The sequence below is a fragment of the Pituophis catenifer genome, unplaced genomic scaffold (genome assembly GCF_029215685.1).
Source record: "Pituophis catenifer annectens isolate HBS135680 unplaced genomic scaffold, rPitCat1.0.hap2 SCAF_19, whole genome shotgun sequence".
NCBI classification, from domain to species: Eukaryota; Metazoa; Chordata; class Lepidosauria; order Squamata; family Colubridae; genus Pituophis; species Pituophis catenifer.
Window position 1 is genome coordinate 1,113,424 of NW_027256899.1, and position 20,051 is coordinate 1,133,474.

Consider the following 20,051-nt stretch of genomic DNA (forward strand, 5'->3'; position numbering starts at 1 on the left):
CCCCTTCTCTCCTGAGCTCCCCTCCCCACATGGGGTGAGAGGCAGCCTTGATTTCTCCATCTCTTTTCACTTGGTTTTTTTTCTAACATCCTTCTCTCCCTCCCTCCCTCCCTCCCTCCCTCCCTCTCTCTCTCTCTCTCTCTCTGATTTTTTTTTTTAACTCTGCAAAGTTCAAAAAACTAGTTTTTCACTAAAGTTTATTTTGTTCTTAGAGACTGGCTGCACTATTGCATCAGCCCTTTTCTGCAGTGCTCTTGAGCATTAGCTTTCAAAATAAAGTAAATTTTGGCTCCAACTCAGCTGGCAGCTATTTCAGATCTGTGTCAACCTCTGGCATTAACTGGCCCCTGGGATTTTCTCTTTCATCACTATGCAAACAAATGTCAGATTTATTTGTTATTTCAGCCACAGGTGCCATGTATTCCCTGCATGGAGCTCCCAAAATTCTCAATTCTAGATAATGGATTTAATTCCATCTCTGCTCCTGTTATTTTGAATCACTTGGGGATTATTTCCCTTTCATTTCCCTCCAGAGAATTTCCCAACTATCTTTGACTGCAAGAATTACTTGAATTATCCAGGGATCCCTCCTGAGAAGGAGAACTGTGATAAAAGTTTCAGCTCTGCTGTTTGGCCCAATCCTCCAGGGGAGACTTTGGGCAGAGAAATATGGAGTTTGGGGACAGGCAAAGTCTGTGCTCTTGAATCTACATCTCCCTCCTTTCCAGATGAAGCTGAGCATTTCTCTGTGTTTCAATGAGGAAAGCATCTGCATATTCCACCTTGTGAGAGTCCTTTGAATTCTTCTAATTCTTCTTTAGAAACAGGAAAGGGATTCATTGATTCATCCCATGAATTATGGACCTCCTGCTTCTGCCTCTGATGCTGCTTTTGTCCCATCCAGTCTCTGGGAAGCTGAGAATGAAATGCCTGCTGAGTTTGGAGAACCAGGATGGAAAACCATGGAGCTACTACAGACCAGGAGACCATCTAATCAGTATAGTTACCAGTGGAATGAAACAATTGCATATAAAGTTGCTTTTCAATGTGGCTCCTTCTCTTCAGTTTGTTTTCCATGATTCGTAAGTCATTCAGACTAATGGAGTTCCAGTCCCTCCATTCTAATACTCTCCTTTTCTATTTTTTATTTTTTTTTTCATTTCTTCCTATGTATATTGGGGGATATGTCCAATTTCCTGAATGATTTTGATTTCCATGGCTTCTCTCTTTTGTCTGATTTTGTGAAAGAGACTCAAAAAGGGGTCTGAAAAAAAGCTGAAAGGGGTGCAGATTATTTTCCTCTCCCTGTTCAATCCTTAATTTATCATTTGGATAATGACTTTTATTTAAAGTAGTGGTGGAACCAGTTGTAGTTGCTGTACCTCAGCCCATTTCCATATTTGTGTAACACATCATTGCTTTTGGATCAATGTTGGTTTAAGGCTCAATAGGCTTCTGGAGGATTATATATAACAAAAGTATTTGTTGTGGCTGATGATTATAATGACTTTTTTTTCAATAGGACTTCTTACGATTTTTCTAATTGCTTACTATTCATTTTCGCCACTCAAATGGCCAACAAGAATTCCCAACTCTTCCACAACCTCACACTGGGCTTCAACATCCATAACAACTATGTGAGCACTTTCCGCACTTCAGATGCCTTGCTGGACATGCTCTCCACTGGAGAAGCCAATGTCCCCAACTATGGCTGTGGAAGGAAGGAGAACCTCATGGCTCTTCTTGATGCAGCTGACAGGGATATCTCCATCCAGATGTCAACATTAGCAGACACCTACAAAGTCCCACAGGTTTGTGTGTGTTTTTCTCCTTCTGGTAAAGTGAGGGGTGGGTGGTGGTGGGTGAGCAATAGATGCAATCATGTCTTCTCCATGGAATCCAAGAGCTGCTTTTCTCCATATTAGCAAAAATGTTAATATTTTAACCCATTATGTTGAGATTAATCATAAAATACGAGCAAAACATTGCCTGGAATACAAGCAAAATATTCCCTGGAGAAGACATTCTACCAACTATTTGACTGATCAGAAAATATCCCTGGTTGTTGGGGCCTCTATTGGCACCTTCATTTTCACAGATAAATAATGCCTGTCCTATCCAGTCGGATTGAAGTTGGCAATAGTAGCATTTTATCCATCTAAAATGTGGAATAAAAATTACTCTAGCAATTATCGGCCAAGTAGACTAGAAGATATTGTGGATAAAATTTATGCCATGATCCTCTTAGTTAAACTTGAGAAAAATGTATTCCTTGCAGAAGAACCAGAAGGTTTTAGGTAGAGTTAAAAGCTAAATAACCCAACAGGTTGTTTTTTAAAATGTCCAATTTGGGTTTAAATCAGAGGATTTGTTTGTGGATAAGGGATTTTCTGACAGGTAGGCCACAGTCAGTAAGGATGGGATCTCACCATTCCTCTACTCTGATACTAAGCACAGGAGCCCCCCAGGGTTGTGTGCTAAGCCCTTTCCTTTATTCCTTGTACACGCATGACTGCACCCCACTGTATAACATCAACACAATTATTAAATTTGCGGATGACACAACAGTGGTGGGGCTCATTAATAAGAACAATGAGTCTGCTTACAGGAAGGAAGTACAAGGGCTGACATTGTGGTGTAATGAAAATAACCTCACACTTAACACCACAAAAACTAAAGAACTCATAATTGACTTCAGGAGGAAGAGAGATGTACATCTACCATTGTACATAAATGGTGAGGAGGTGGAGAGGGTGGGTAGTTTTAAATTTCTGGGAATTTGTATCTCGGAGAACCTCTCATGGACTATGAATGCTAACATGCTTGTGAAGAAGGCACAGAAGAGGCTGTACTTCCTGAGAATGCTCAGGAAGATAAATCTATCTCAGCATCTACTTCCGTCCTACTATTGCAGCACCATTGAGAGTGTCCTGACATACGGCATTCTTGCATGGTATGGGAGCAGCTCTGTAGCAGACAAAAAAGCTCTACAGAGAGTCATTAAAACTGCCCAGAATATTATCGAACTCCAGCTACCAGCCCTGGACAACATCTTCGAATCTCACTGTTTGAGGAAGTTGTATAACATTCTCAGAGACGCTTCCCATCCTGCTTACAATCTTTTTGCACTGTTGCCTTCTGGCAGAAGATACAGAACAATTAAAATTTGGACCACACGTTTTCTGAATAGTTTTTATCCCAGAGCTATAATTGCACTCAACAATGAACTAAAGGACCACCATCAGTGAGCTGTTGGACAGTATTACTTGGTCTGTTGTGTGGATGTTTGGGTGGTTTTAGGGGTGGGGAATTGGGGTGGGTGGGAGTGTGTTTGGGGATTATATGTGTGGGACCTGGTCTTTGGGTGTCAAGTAAATTTTGTTGTATATGTATACTGTGTATACACATACAATGACAATAAAGTTTGTTTGTTTGTTTGTTTATTTATTTATTAGATTTTATAAGGAATAATGCACAAGTTAATAATCTAATATTGGCAACAAATTTGTCCTGAAATATCTAATCTATATCAGTGAGGTAAAACAAGGTTTGCTGCTTTCTAGATGTTAGTGCAGCATTTGACTCAATAAACAGAGAAATATGATGGAGAAAATGGATGGCCCTCAAAATGGAGCTCAGCCTGTTGGCCCTGATCCAAGCCCTTGTTTGAGAGGGAGATTTGGGCTCAATGGAGCCAGGAGAAGAAGGATCTATGCTTACCAAGGGGGAAGGGAAAGGTGTGTATTTGAACCCTTGTTATTAAGTCGAGATATGAAATGACTTACTAGGATTAATGCAGGATCAAAAAACAGATCATAAATAAATGTTATTTCATTCTTTGACAAAAATGACTAAATTAGTGGACCAATGAAATGCTGTGCATGTAGTATACAGTACTTGGATTTCAGAAAGGCTTTGACAAAGAAACCATAACCTATTTCTCAGTTAAGCTAAAAATATGTGGAATAGACAGCATCACCCCCAGATGGGCTCAGCCTGTGGTCCTCAAAGGAACTACGTCTGCATGGAGGGAAACAAGCACTGGGGGACCCCAAGGCTCCATTTTAGGCCCAGTTCTCTTCAACATCTTCATGAATGATTTGGATGAAGGGAGAAATGGGGAAATCATCAAATTTGAAGACAACACTAAAGTGGCAGGAATAGCCAACACCCCAGAAGATAGGCTGAAGATCCAGATGGATCTAAATAGACTTGAACTCTGGGCCTATCTAACAAAATGAAATTTAATGTAGAGAAAAGTAAGGTTTTATATTTAGGCTAGAAAAACCAAATGTCCACTTACAGATTAGGTGAAACCTGGCTCAATACAGTAACTGTGAAAGGGATCTTGGTGTCCGAGTGGACAATCACTTAAATATGAGCCAGCAGCAGCTAAAAAAGCTAATTCAGTCCTAGGTTGCATTAACAGAGGGATAAAATCAAGATCACATGAAGTATAGACTTCCTGTCTGGCTTCCGGCGCCGCCAGACGGTCCTCCGTGACCGCCAGCCCTGTTGCCTGTAAAGAGCCGCCTTTACACCTGAAAGGCGGCTCGAAAAACTCCATTTCCTGACGGAAATGTGAGTCAGAGCAGGCGAGGGCAGGTAGAGCCCTCTGTGAAGTCCCCAGAGTTTTTTTTTAACTCTTGGGGACGAGCAGGTTGTGGCTCCCTATTCCCGCTCGCCGCTGCTCCAGGCATCGGGAGAACTCTGCCTTTTTGCAGAGCTAGGCGCTGGAACCGGATTAATCAACGAACCTAACAGATGTATTAATTAAAAAAGATGAGACTTGGACTTGGGACCCTAAATTGCAAGTATCCTTAATGAATTTATAAGCATTTTAGAGTGAAAGAGAAAAAAACTTTAAAATGGCGACCGCTGAGGCTTGGGAAGTAGAAGAAAGCTGAAAGTGAGAGTCCTTCTGTAACAGCTACAAAGTAGCGGAATATATAGTGCTGGCTACAATTTGGAAGAATTGTTCCTTTCTCCTTGGAGATTTGTACTTGATCTTGTTTGGGGAAAAAAAAAGAGTTTGTTGGCAGGATGGCGTTAAAACTTATAAAGCCTGATAGACAAGCAGTGGGGGGGCGGTGCTCCCCCACTCACAATTGTTTGAACAAGCTCTGAGCCTACAGACTCTGCAGAATGGTTTTAACTTAAAAGAATTTCTTCAGGAGGAAATGGCAAAATATTATGAGACTGTGAATCAGAAATTTGAAAAATTAAGGCAGGAAATTAAAGAAATGATACAACTAAAGTATGATAATTTGCAACGAAAGATTGTAACAGTGACTAATGGTTTTTCAGAAGTTGTTATAAAGTTGGATACAAATATCAAATTACTAGAGTCTAAAATGGAGGAAGTTGATGATAAGATTTATAATTTGGACAATAAAATACAAAGAATTGAAAATGATTTAATAAATATTCAAGACAATAGTTTAGAAGTAAAGTCTAAAAAGGAAGCTGGTCACGAGACTTATAATGCAGAAGATATAAAGCAAGGGATTGAAAGAGAAGTTGTAATGATGCAATACAGGCTTACAGAATTTGCGATCAGAATGAGAGGCTTACAGGAAAATAATAGTGATGACCTAAGAAAAATATCTGCTCAAGTTCTGGCTGGGATCTTAAAGGTTCATCCTGAGGAGGTATCCTATAAAATTGATAAGGCCTATAGAGTAAATTCTTGGATTGCAAAGCAAAGGCAACTGCCTAGAGATGTGGTGATTTACTTTACAGATAAAGAAATAAGAAATGATATTGTGCAAAAATCCTTTAATTCTACTCCACAACTGTATGGGAGAAAAATTTGGATATATAAAGAATTGCCGCCTAAGATGTTAAGAGATAGAAAGAAATTTGGACTTTTGGTGACTGAGCTAAGAAAACAAAATATTTTATTCAGGTGGGATGTTCCAGTGGGTATAATATTGAGATATCAAGGAGTAAGATATCAGTTAAATACTGTTGAAAAAGCGGAATAATTTTACTACAAGGTCCTTAAAAAGCAAAATCAACAAGAGATAGAAATTCAAGAAAAGCAGAAGGAGATGGAAGTAATGAAGAAACAACAAGTTACAGAGGTCTCCACAGATGAGCCGCTTTTGGATTCTCTCTCAGAGGTCTCAGCTGGACTATTTAATATAAGAGAGGCGGTTCCGGATTCTAATGTAATGACTTATCAAGCCACAAACCAGCATGGAAATCAATCAGTTGATATACAATTTATAGAACCAGAAAGATTTAAGCCACAAAAGCAAAACCAACAAGATCAAGTTATAGATCAGCATGAAAACCAAATAGTCGATACACAATCTACAGAAAAGAATTCAGGATGGAGATTCAACCCACAAAAAGTCAAGAAAAGAAGAAGTAGGTCTCACAAAAACAAAAACTTTTAAACTAAACGACAGTGTAATGCCAGTTATTTAAGAGAGGATTGAATATATGAAAAGATAATGGGCAAAGTATTGGTTTATTTTATCCTGAGGAGAGTGACAGACCTCTGCAGTGCTGAACTTTTGGGATGTGAAAAGGGCCTTAAATTGAATGGATTGGAAATATCTTTTTTGTTTTTTGGATTTTTTGATAAATATATTACGTTTATGCTGAGTTACATGGCAAGAAAGTTACTGGATTGGGGCACGCAGAAGATCTGGTTGTTACCCTATTATGGTGGTTGGAATTAATAATCTGGATAAAAGACACCTCTATAGACATTATATGGAATATAAATATAAAGTCACTCGGGTGGTTGTTGTTGTTTTTTTTTTTAATATGAAGATATTTGTTACTGATGGGGGCAGATGGTAATTGAAGATACCGAAAATACTGTTGGAATTAGGATGCGATGTTACCCTAACATGGGTAATGGAGTTTATCATCCAGCTGAAAGACATTACAGAAGATATCATATGGATTACAAGCTTAAAGTCTTTTTAGGATTTTATTTACATAAGGGAATATTTTTCTAGTGGAGTGGGCAGAAGAATAAAGATATTAAGAACAATTATGGTAGTATTGTAGGAAAGTGGGTGGAGACAGGTTAGATTATTGATTGTTTAGTTTAAAGAAAAGGGATATTATGTTTAGATGTGAATATATGTAAAAGATTTGAGTTAAGAGATATAACGATGGGGGGGAAGGAAATGGGTAGCTGAACTGAATAAATGTTAAATTAGGATTTATTATATAGTTTTATAGTGGAAGGTTGCTTTGAAATGTTATATTAATATACATAAAAGATTTGACTTAAGAGATATATGTATGGGGCGTAGTAAAAGGGTAGATTATGAGCAGAAATCGCTAAATTGGGAGATATAATAATATTATTATGTTAAATTAGGAGTTATTAGATAATGTTATAATAGAATGTCACTTTGAAATGTATAGTATAGTATAGTATAAGGGGGATATGATAATTTTATTAGAAAGAAAGGGTCAGCATATGGGGATGGAGTAAGTGGATGGTAAAGTAATATATAATCTGTTATGAATTTGGGTCTTATTATGAAGAAGTCACAGGGGGGGAGGGGGAGGGGGGGTTAGGGAGGAGGGGGGAAAAAGGGGAAAAATCTGTATTTGAAAAACTTTTTCAATAAAAAAAAAAGATCACATGAAGTATTGGTACTGATTTATAATGCCTTGGCAAGACCACACTTGGAATAGTGCATCCAGTTTTAGTCACCATATTATAAAGAAGATGTAGAGACTCTGGAAAGAGTGCAGAAAAGATGATTAAAGGCCTGGAGACTAAAACATATGAGGAACAGTTGCAGGAAATCAGTATGTCTAGTCTAGTGAAAAGGACGAGGGGTGACATCATAACAATGTACCAATATTTGAGGGGCTGCCACAAAGAAGAGGAGGTCCACCTATTTCCCAAAGTACTTGAAAGCAGGACAAGAATCAAAGGAGAGAAACAACCTAGAACTAAGGAGAAATTTCCTAATGGTGAGGAATGCAACGTCTCCCCTTCAGAAATTGTGGGTGGTCCATCACTGGAGGCTTTTAAGAAGAGACTGGACAGCCACTTGTCTGGAATAGTATAGATAGATACAGATTAACAGAGTTGGAAGGGACCTTGTAGGTCATCTAGTCCAAGCAGACCCTACACCATTTCTGACAGATGACGGTCCAGTCTCTTCTTGAAAGCTTCCAGTGATGAAGCTCCCACAACTTCTGAAGGCAACTTTATCTCTTTATTTCCAGGTTGAATCTCTCCTTGTTCAGTTTCCATCCATTATTCCTTCTCCGGCCTTTGGGTGCTTTGGAAAACAGCTTGACCCCGTCCTCTCTGTGGCAGCCCTTCAAATATTGGAAGACTGCTATCATGTCTTCCCTGGTCCTTCTCTTCACTAGACCAGCGATGCCCAGTTCCTGCAACCGTTCATTGTATGTTTTAGCCTCCAGTCCCCTAATCCTCTTGGTTGCTCTTCTCTGCACTTTTTCTAGAGTCTCAACATCTTTTTTATAGTGTGGTCACCAAAACTGGATGCAGGATTCTAGGTGTGGTCTTACTAAGGCTTTATAGGGTGGTATTAGTACCTCTCTTGATCTTGATTGTATCCCTCTGTTAATGCAATTTTGTCTTAATAATTATCTGATAATTTATAAAGCAAGTTCAAAAGTTATGGTCTTTGGGAAATGACATCATAGCCATAGATGGTCAGCCATTAGAGCAAGTAACACCTTTCCTTACCTGGGGTTGTTTTCTCTGAGCCTGAATCTTGGCTCCCTCATCATCCAAGGAGCTCAGTTAGAGAAAGGGCAGGAGTGAAAGTGGTGCTTAAATGAAAACCTCACAGCTCTCCAGCTTCCTCAGCCCCAATGATTAAAGTATCTGAGGCCCAGTTTTCCCCCATGTTCTTACATCAATCTGATGTTTGGGTCTCCAGAGAGAAACCACCAGCAGAACCAACTCAATCTCAGCCTCTGAGGAGTATCTTTGGGTGGGTAAAAGGACTCCAGCTGCTGCCCTCAGAGCTGATTTGGGAATTTACCCAATTTCTGCTTTGTCTAAATTCAGAAAATATGGGTATTATTGGCATAAAATTTAATCTATGGAAAGTGACAGACTCTGAAAATTGTGGCTGTTGGAACAGAGAAAACTTCAATTAAAGACCAAACTTGGATTATGCAACTGACAAATCTTATTAGGCTTTGAGGTCTGCCTGTTTCTTGTATAACTGGAGAAAGAAGTTAAAAAATTTCCTCCAGAAAGAATCTGGGATAGAGAAGCAAAAAAAGGTGCAGCTATCCTTGAAAATTATAATAGGCCCTTTATTGGAATAGAATACTCCAGTTGGCATTTGCACGTGTTAATCTAATTGTGATAAATTGTAGGGGTGGGATACAGTAATATGATTTACATTTTTATTGTTTTTTAATTTGCTTATTATTTTCCATTATTATGATACAGTCTTGCTCATATTCTGTCTTTAATATTTTAAACAATGTCTGATTAACAAACTATTCTAACATATTCATGAGAACCAGTTGGATTTATTAAAATCTAATATTTTGGACTTGATCTGACCCCAAATATAACACAGCATTCTTCATTGCTTTTTCAGATCAGTCTTAAAACTGCTTCAGAGGCTCTGAGTGATAAAAGGAAATTCCCTTTTTTCCACAAAATGTTCCCCAAAGAAGGATTCCAGTACCCAGCAATTGTCCAGCTGCTCCTCCATTTCAGATGGACCTTCATTGGCCTCTTTGCTTCAGACACAGAGGAGGGAGAGAATTTCATGAGGATTTTTCCTCCTATGCTTGTCAGGAGTGGAATTTGTGTGGTTATATCACAACTGTTCTCAACAACTGGATATACAGTATACCTCAGGGATTCCCTCTCTAAGTGGAGACAAGTCAATGTCTTTGTTCACTTCATAGAATTTGATTCCATTTGGGAGAGAATTCTTCCTTTCCATTTAACATTTATGCGTCTGCCAGGACCCATTGAAGGGAAAGTCTGGATCCTCACAAATTTTGCAGGGTATCCAATGAACAAACGCAGACTTTACAAATACATCCATAGTGTTTGGAACTTTGCTTATCTGGGAAAAGGAAGGCCAATGGATTCTGCCTTTGAACCTTATTTCTTTGTGGAAGAAAAGTTTCAAGATCATTATTTCCGCTGTTCTCTTTCAAATAACGTCTTTTCTGTCAAAGGCCGCAGAAGATGCACCCAGAAAGCCCCACTGGAGACCGAGTGGAAAAGGAACAGGCTCCGGGCGCCAAATGAGTATCAATATTACAGTCTCATGAAGACTCTGGCCCAGGCCTTGAATGCCGCTTATTCCTCCAGATGGAGGAGGAGAAGGAAGGAGGGAGAAAAGACTTTGGGGTCTCCAAGGCTGCAGCCATGGCAGGTATGGGGATCCCGATATGGATCCATTAATCTTTGATCCTTTGGAGGAGGAATCCAGAGGAGAAGGAGGGGAACCAACTCAACAGATCTGTCCAATTCAATTACTCAGGGAATAATGGTTCCAAAGAGTAGATACCATGGCATTTTAATAGTAAACTCTGTTGATTTGAAAAGGCTGTATTCTTTCTTAAATGAATTCCTGTATTTGTGGGTTTGTGATGAGCATGGTGGAATTTCCCCTTTGTTCCATCCCCACTGCAGGTGGGTCTGTGTGCAGCTCAACAGGCAGCTAAACCCCCCTATTCTCCTCCAGTGAAAGGGAGCCTGGGGTGGATCTGGGTGTTTCATTGGGAGAAAAGGGCACGGAGAAACTGAGGAAATGCAAAGAGTGAGAATCAAATATAAATAGGAGATAGGCAGCATTAACTAACAGCCAACAAAGAAGCAGCTGGAACCTCTCCAGGGATGCTCCGTGTGAGGGACGGAGGCCTCTGGATGACCATGTGTCTCGGTCAAACTGGCTGCTTCCGTCTCCTCCAAAGGCTGAGAGAAAAGGGAGTCTGGCTTCAGACCATACAGTTAGGCTTATCTGCCCCCGGCCACTAGGAGGGGCTAGAGCAACAACAGCACAATAGATACATGTTGTGGCATGACAACCTTTATAAATTTGAAGGGGACCCTGAGACCATCTAGCCCAACCCCTCCTCTCTTCAGGAATCCCAGTTAAAGCTTCTCTGACTGATGGCTGCTCAGTCTTTGCATTCAGACAATCCATGAAGAGGAGACTGAACTTCTCTGCTTAACTGGCTCAGCTCTAAAACAACTCAAACTTTTATCATATTTTTTTTCTTTCATTCAGCTAAAATCTCCTCTCTTGTAACTGAATGCATATTTGCATGACTGACACTCTGGAATAATAGTGAGCAGATCTTACACTTGTGTGTAACCTGTGTCAGTGATTGGAAGAGGGCTGCATCCTCCCTTCTCCAAACGAGAGATTGTGTCAGTTGGAAAAGGGGCTCCCAGACTCCTCCTGATCTTCAGCTCTTCTCCTTGTTCTCTTTCCTCAAGGCTAAGAGCAGCCCCTTTGAACTCTTCCTTGGCTTATTCCTCCTTCTCTGAAGTTCACACATAGATTTTCTGCAAATTCTCCTCCAAGCGTGGTGCCTGCAAGGGGACCTGGTCCTTGAGTTGGGGTCTCCCCTAACCAGAACGTTCACTTCCTGAGATTCTTATGGCTACATTTGCCTTCTTTCCACGAACATCTCCCTGCTGACTCAGATTCTCTTTCCAGTTAACTATGATTTTGAGATCATTTCCACAAACATAAATATCAAGTTTGGTATCCCTCATCTTTCTTCCAGTCCCTCATTCGTGTTCTTATAGGAGACTCTATTGTTAGTCAAGTCCTAGTAGCTAAAAATCAGATATTTTTCTACTGCTTTTTACTTACACACCCTTCTCTGTGTGCTAATGATAAATATTGTTTCTGGAAACTTGATAATCCTCTCATTAAATTTTATTTTATTCAAAAAGGTAAACTACAAACTTCAAAAAATAAAACTATTACAAAGACAAAACAAAATTAGATGAAACATTTTTTTAAAAAATTGTGCACTAAAAACCACATATGCATATATTGTTCCCCAGTTGAATACTGACAGATGTACATTTCTCTCCCTTTGCAAAATAGGCCCACAATTATAATCTTCTACCGATATATTTGCAACCACTTGACTTGTCATCTGTCTGCTGTATATAAAAAATGTTGTTAACAGGTAATCCAAAAATAAATAAATAAATAAATGTCAAAACTTCAAAACTGTCTGTTATCTTCTATTCTATTTAACTCTCAGACAATTTGCAGGGGCTTCTTATCTACCACAGACCACCACAATCATTATCTCTGATCCATCCTGAATCTGTTCATGATTCAATATCTTTGTTTGATTCTTAATAATACTTCATTTCCTTAAAACTTTAATTAGGATCTTTCCCAGCAACTGCTTTTCATTCCCCAAAGTCACAGGACCTCCTGTAAATTGAAACACAATGACTCTTAAGATTTGTTTTCCAGTTAAGTATGATAAGTCCATTCCCCAATCTCCCTCAATCTTCTTGAAAGAATCCATTTCTTCAGTCATCCGTTCTGCCCACTTTGAGTCTTCAGGGTCCATGGCCTCTCCAGCCATCTCCAAGCAGCCTGCCTTCAAACCAGACTCCTCCTTCAGGGATGCCAGCAGCAAATTCAGTTCCAGTCCATCCATCCAATCCATTCAATTCAACAATTGTTGCTTGCTTCTGATTATCATCTTTAAGTTGATTTAAAACCATTGTTATTTTATCAAACTTTTAAAATGATGTTTCAAATAAGGTTTTTAAATAGAAAAACCTTATATTCTTTAAATTAAATAACATCAAATTAGCTTACTCTAGGATCTACATCTTAGATCAAATCTTGCATGAAGGGGATTTATCTACTTGACCGTATTAATGATAACCTAGAAAAATTGATGTCCAATAGCAAAAAGTTATCCCTAACCTTCAATCCCTGGCCCATTAATTAAAGTATATAAAGATTACCCCTACGCTCTTGTATGGAGCAGAAGTTTGGGATTTTTACTCAACCACAGTACGAGAACAAACACAGTCCCAGCACCTGAGCTGTATTGTGGGTGTAGATCTAAGGACATCTGCTGCAGCAGTTAGAGCTGAATTAGGAATGTATACAATTCATCCACTATCCAAGATCAAAGCATTTAACCACTGGCACAAAGTCAATGAAATGGAGACTGCTAGACTCCCCAAGTTATGCTTACTAGAGCAGATAAACTCACAATCACAAACCTCTTGGATCACTAAACTGATTAATTTTGGAAGTAGTTGTGGCCTTCCTGTCTCTTGCTTAACAGGAGAACAATTCAAAAAAACAGCTGCCCAAAGAATTAAGGATATAGAAGCGCAAAATGACATGGCTATTCTTAGTAAGGTGGGTAAGTTGAAATGGCTGAGCAAATACAAACCTACTTTTCAACTAGACAACTATTTAAAGTTACAACTGCCAAAAAAATCTTAGGGAGAGATTTACGTGAGGGAGATTCAAACAGCTGGACACAATGGTCAGATATGGGAGATTCCACTCTAGACCTTATAATGGACGTCTCTGCATTTGCAGAGTGGCAGAGGGAGAAGACCTGGCTCACATCCTATTTGATAGCTGCCTGCATAAGAGGGTGAGAGGCAGGTACCTTGGTCCATAGACCAAAGGAAGGACCCATTGGGAATCCCATATCAAAACGACTCACCTTATCTGCAGCCAGAATTTGAAAACAACATTTAATACAGCTCAGTACTTGAGCAAAATGGCTCGGTTGAGATCGGCATTTGTGGGGCTGATTGGCGTAGACTGAAGGGGTGATATTGAAATATAATTTTATCCTATTTTATTTATCCATATATTATTATATTCTATTCCTATCTCATTTTAAATTGTTTTTATCGGATTTTAGTAATAATTTGTGTTTGGAACTCTGAACTTTGATTTGGCCCATGGACTAATCAATCAAGTAAACAAACATAACCTTCAGGTGTCGTAGGAAAAATTTAAAAAGATTAAAAATATTTGAGTATCTCTTTGAAGACAGTTTTTATCCACTTAATTATCATACCATCCGCCCCTCAGTTTTCTAATCACATCACACAATTGTTTCTGAGTCCTTTACTGAAATCCAGTGATATCAGCAGAGTTCCCATAATCTATTTAGGAAGTGCAATGATCTGTGAGAATGACTTTTGGGATGAGGAGAAGATAGGCTGCCTAGGGAAGCATCAGAGAAGAGGGGAGAATCCAGGGGTGAAATTCACTTACCTTCCCTACCGGTTCGCAAATGTGTGCGCACTACCACAGAGCCCCCATCAGAGCCTCCCCCAGACTCCAGGACTGGCCCATGTCCCTCCCCAACCTCCTCACTGTCTGAATCTGCTGCCAGCTCCACTGGCCTCTGGTGGGCCACAACAGCTATACGGATTCTTCCTTCGGCTTCTGTCAATCCTGTCTCCAGGCGCAGAAGTGCATTTGAGACACAACGTGGCATATGGAGAATTGATCTGGTCTTGGACTGAACTACTTCTAATGATGTAAAACATGAAACTGACGGTCCGAGCAACGTCCCATAAAGGAGCTGTGCTAGCGACTTGGGCACAAAAAGCTGAATAGCAGCAGGGACATAGTAGCCTCCCTTTGTGCGGAAACAATGAAGAATGGTGCTGGCTGATCTTTGGCCCAGGGCAGCTGCATGTTTCTTGAACCCTTGGCCTGAATGGCCACCCCCAGGGATTTGAAGGTGCTTCCCTGCTCTATTTTGTGGCAATTTAGATACCATGAATAAAGTTTTGGCCTTTTTGATCTTTGTTTTCTCATCATTTATGCCCAGTTGATTGTAATTACAGTGCTGGAGAAGGGCTCGCAAGGCTCTTTTAAGGCCTTCTGGTGTCCTGGAGAGGATCACAGGGGCATCTGCATAGAGCAGGAGGGCGATGCTTCGGTCACCTACTTTTTTTGGGGGGTGGTGATTTGGTTTGTTTAGCCATTTTACCATGCCAGTTATGTAAAAGTTGAAAAGCAGGGGGGCCAAAATGCCCCCGTTTAACCCCCTTTTGAGTTTTAACTGACTTCGAGAGGGACCCCTGCATATCACACCTCACCTTGAGGGATGTTTTAGTATGTAGGGCAGGTAAGAGATGAAGAAGCCTGTGGTCAATTGAGGCAGCTTCCAGCTTCTCCCATAGCTTAGTCCTGGGAACCGTATCAAAGGCTGCCTTGAGATCTATGAAGCAGGCGTAGAATGATGCAGGTCTATTTGATATGTATTTTTCCATCAGTTGATGAAGAACTAAGCACTGATCGGTAGTGCCTCTCCCCTCTCTAAACCCGGCTCCCTCTTCAGCGATCAAATTCTCAAGAGCCAGCCACTCTCCATCTGGAGGTGTTTTCCATCAGAATGACTAGGGAGAAGATTAGCCTGACAACTTTCTTCTTGATCAACCCATGCTTTCTGGGAATCAACCTCTTGTTTTCAAAGAGTTTATGAATCATCTTTTATTCCCTCTCTTCATTTTATTTGTCATCTGCTCTAGAATGTTCCCTATAATTGACCAATTGTGTCAATGATATTTTCTCTATGCTTTGTCAGTATATGATGGACAAATTTTTCTCAAACCTTTTCATTCACTTATGAACGTAATGGCAGTATTTGTATCCTATTTAACCTTATTTGGAGATTAGACAATTGTGGAAGAAAGATTCAATGTGGCATAAGAAAAAAGTTCTCTGTTTTTCAAATTCCTGGATCTTCCCATTCTAGTTTCATCTCTTTCTGGAGAAGAACGAGTTTTGCAATATTTCCTACTTTAAACTGTACTTGGACCAAAATGGAGAGATAACAGCAGATCTGGGCATTCATGGCTTCTTGGTTCTCACTAAGGAGGATGCCAGGAGAGAGACTCTGGCGTATTCTCTAAGACAGAGATTTATTATCAGAGAAGGTGTTCTTTCACGGCTAAAGTTGCTCAATAAGGTGGGAGAAATTTTGGTGTCTTTTCTCTGTTTTCCAAAGCCTGAGGTCCCATTTCAAGTGGGCAAAGCAGGGGTGAAATGGTACTACCTCACTCTGGTTTAGGCAAACTGGTAGTAATAAAAACTATCAGTTCGGCCGAACTGGTAGTAAAAATACTTTTAAAAGGTAAAAAAGGTTCCAACAATCGCGCAGCACAGCTGTGATCATTGGAACCTTTTTAAAAAAAAATTTATAGCATTTTTTTACTACCTATTTGCCCGAACCGGTATTTTAAAAAATGCTTTAAAAAAGTAAAAAAAAGAAGTTGGCCAAGCCCACCCAGTCACAGGACCCCACCAAGCCACGCCTACCAAGCCACGCCCACAGAATTTTACATTTCACCACTGGGGCAAAGCCATTTCCAGTGGGCAAAGCCTGGAGTCTCCAGGGTGGTTGGCCTCCCATGCCAGGTGGTGTCATCTCATGGAAGCTCTTCAAGAGACGGGACCTAAGTGATATGGCTTTGCCACGTTTTATGGAAACCTTTTAAGATCTTACTGGTCAGAGGTTTCTTTCTCCATCAATGTTTAATTTCATATTAAAAAACCTAATGGAATAAAAGCTTCCTAAAATTTTTACAGTAAATTTTGTTCTCAGTTTTAAGATGAATATATCATCATACTTAAATCTTTTCTCAATTCCACCCCTCTTGACTTTATTAAGTAGAAAAGTACTTTATTGTAATGTTAAATTCCAAAAGCGAAAGGGAGGAACTAAATGAAGAATCTGCCAGTTGTTTTACCTCCTGCATCTGTTTAGGAGTAGTCAGAGATTTCATACTTACCTCAGTGAAGACCAGAGGCTACTTGTCTCCCTCCATTTCTCCCTCCATTTTCCATGGACGGAGATCTTAACATATATATATATATATATATATATATATATATATATATATATATATATATATATATATATATATATATATATATATATATATTCTTACTTTTCGTAGGTTTTATGTGTGTTTTTTCTTTTAGCCAGTTTTTTTCTTCGTAACCAGGATATTTATATATTCTTTCTTTTTCATATATATATGCAGGCAGCCCAGGTTCGAATCCAAGTAAGGGAAATAGATCTATACCAGTCTCCCTTTATTTCTTTATCAGTAAAATATATTTGGTATAAAAATGGTTTGTTGTGGATGCAACTGCTTGAGGGCTCCTGGGTTGCAGCTGAAAGGCAAAAGAGAGCAGAATGCTCTCTCCCACATGTTGGAGTAGACCAGGTGTCTCGGTAAAACACTTAATCTTTCCCCTGGCTCAGGCTGATGAAGGGAGGAGAACTTGTGGCTCAGTGGGTAATACAACTGCCTAACATGCAGGCAGCCCAGGTTCGAATCCAAGTAAGGGTAAGGCTGGCTGATGAGAGCTAAGAAGCTTGAAATAGATCTATACCAGTCTCCCTTTATTTCTTTATCAGTAAAATATAGTCGCTGCATCTGTTTAGAAGTAGTCAGAAGTGTTGTATTTACCTCACTGAAGACCAGAAACTACTTGTCTTCTTCCATTTCTCCCTCCATTTTCCATGGACAGAGAGTCCTAACATCTTTTCTTTGGCATTCCTTTTCTTCTGCTCAGTCCCTGCCTCAGTCCAAATGTGTGGAAAGTTGTCATCCTGGATTTGTCAAGAGGGCTCGAGAAGGAGAGCCAGTTTGCTGCTATGACTGTGTTCCTTGTCCGGAGGGGACCTTCTCCACTCAGGAAGGTGGGTCACACTGAGGAAAATGGGAGACTTTGTGGAACTGGATCCATCCAGAGAATTTTCATTAAAGTGCAAGTTAAAAGACAGATTGAAGCTCACATGGGTTTTTATTTTTAACCTGCACAATTTCTTATCTAAAAGGAAGTAAATCAAAAAGATTTGGAAGGAGGGGCTGGGAAAGAGATGGGAGGAGGGGTTGGCAGACTGGGCAAGCTTTACTAACAACAGAGGAAATACCTCTTCTGCTTTTTAGTTTGGATATGTGCTGCTAAATTTATCTTTCTAGGAACATCTGAGTTCTTTGAAATTTTATGAATTGTTTTAGGTCCACTTTCTGAAAGACCTTGCAATCCACTGTATATTGGATCCACCTCTTGAGGATCATTGAAAAGTTGTCACAGGTCCATAATGTGGTGCTGTGGATAATTATGGGGGGAACTCATTACACAAATAGTCTGCCAGTCATGTAGATCGATCGATCAATCGATCAATCAATCAATCAATCAATCAGAATAGAATAGAATAGAATAGAATAGAATAGAATAGAATAGAATAGAATAGAATAGAATAGAATAGAATAGAATAGAATAGAATAGAATAGAATAGAATAGAATAGAATAGAGCTGGAAGGGACTTTGGAGTCTTTTAATCCACCCCCTATACCCTATACCATTTCAGACAAGTGACTGTCCAGTCTCTTCTTAAAAACCTCCAATGTTGAAGCACCCACAACTTCTGGAGGCCAGCTGTTCCACTAGTTAATTGTTGTCATTGTTAGTAAGTTTCTCCTTAATTCCATATGGCTTCCAGATGTTACAGGATACTGTAGGTATCCTCCAAGTCCATGATATTAATTGCCATGTGGCAGGATTCAGGATGTTTGCCTAAAACGATTATTTGATTCATTATTAACCTCTAATAATATAGGTTGTTATGAAGATTCTACGCATTACACAGGAAATAATTAATATCCTATGTCTTCCCTCACCTTCATATACTTAGCTATATTTTTTTAAAAAAATATCCTTCTTATGATCTTTTTAATGAAATAGCTAAGAAATACTTCTTGGAATATGCCCATGGTAACAGCTGTCATCCAAAAAGGGTATTTCTTGAAATGTAAAAAAAACCCAGTATATTAAAGAAATATTGCTTTTTTGCTTTCTCAGATACAGAAAAATGCACCAAGTGTCCAGACGATAAATATCCAAATGAGGCCAGAGTCCAATGTATGTCGAAAGTTATAACTTTCTTGTCTTATGAAGAATATCTGGGCATCATTCTGGTCTCTTTTGCTCTACTTTTCTTCCTAACCACAGATCTTGTTTTAATCATCTTCACTAAATACAGAGAAACTCCCCTTGTCAAAGCCAACAACCGGGACCTCTCCTACATCCTCTTGGTCTCCCTCCTGCTTTCCTTCTTGTCTTCTTCTCTCTTCATTGGTCAACCAAGGAAAACCACCTGCCTTCTCCGACAAACAGTTTTCAGCCTCATCTTCTCTGTGGCCATTTCTTCTCTCTTGGCCAAAACCATCACGGTGGTGTTGGCCTTCCTGGCCACAAAACCAGGAAACCGAGTGAAGAGATGGTTGGGGAAGAGCTTGGCCAACTCCATCATCCTTTCTTCTTCTGCTGTCCAAATTCTCATCTGCTCCATCTGGCTGGGAGTTTCTCCCCCCTTCCCTGACTCTGACCTCCACTCCCAGCCTGGAGAGATCATCCTGCAATGCAACGAAGGGGCCGTTGTCATGTTCTACGTCACCCTCAGCTACATGGGCTTCCTGGCTGCCATCTGCTTCACGGTGGCTTTCCTGGCCAGGAACCTGCCTGGGGCCTTCAACGAAGCCAAGCTGATCACCTTCAGCATGCTGGTCTTCTGCAGTGTCTGGGTGACTTTTGTGCCCACCTACCTGAGCACCAAAGGGAAATACATGGTGGCTGTGCAGGTCTTCTCCATCCTGGCCTCCAGTGCTGGTCTGCTGGGCTGCATCTTCATCCCCAAGTGCTACATTATCCTTCTGAGGCCAGACCTCAACACAAAGGAGCAGCTCACAGCCAGATCAAATGTAAAAACATGAGATATAACACCATTGTGATATTGGAAGAATTGGTAATTGTTCTTTTATTTGAAAGGAAATATTAATTATTTCCATTCCATAGTATGCAGGAAAAGAAAAAAATATCAGTTTCAAAATGGGAAACTGTTGAACGATTGGAATTCTTTCTTTCTTTTCAGCTCAATAAATTTTGTTAAAGAGAACTCTGTGAAAGTCATTCAGAGGAATTTGCTGTTCAGCAACAGCTACTAAATATGACACCTTATAAAAAATATGAGCACTTCAGTGGTGGGTTCCTCCCGGT

The 20,051-nt window shown here is 39.9% G+C and overlaps 2 protein-coding genes across 2 annotated transcripts in view; one reads left to right on the forward strand and one right to left on the reverse strand.

Annotated features, from left to right (window-relative positions):
* The window catches only part of LOC139326222 (vomeronasal type-2 receptor 26-like), a 94,405-nt gene that overhangs the window by 36,264 nt on the left and 38,090 nt on the right, over window positions 1-20,051 (reverse strand). The window lies entirely within an intron of this gene.
* Window positions 1,605-19,768, forward strand: LOC139326225 (vomeronasal type-2 receptor 26-like). Its single transcript, XM_070956380.1, has 5 exons — window positions 1,605-1,811; window positions 9,579-10,373; window positions 15,736-15,948; window positions 17,565-17,691; window positions 18,858-19,768. Exons 1-5 carry the CDS (start codon window positions 1,674-1,676, stop codon window positions 19,766-19,768), a joined length of 2,184 nt encoding a protein of 727 aa, XP_070812481.1. The 5' UTR covers window positions 1,605-1,673.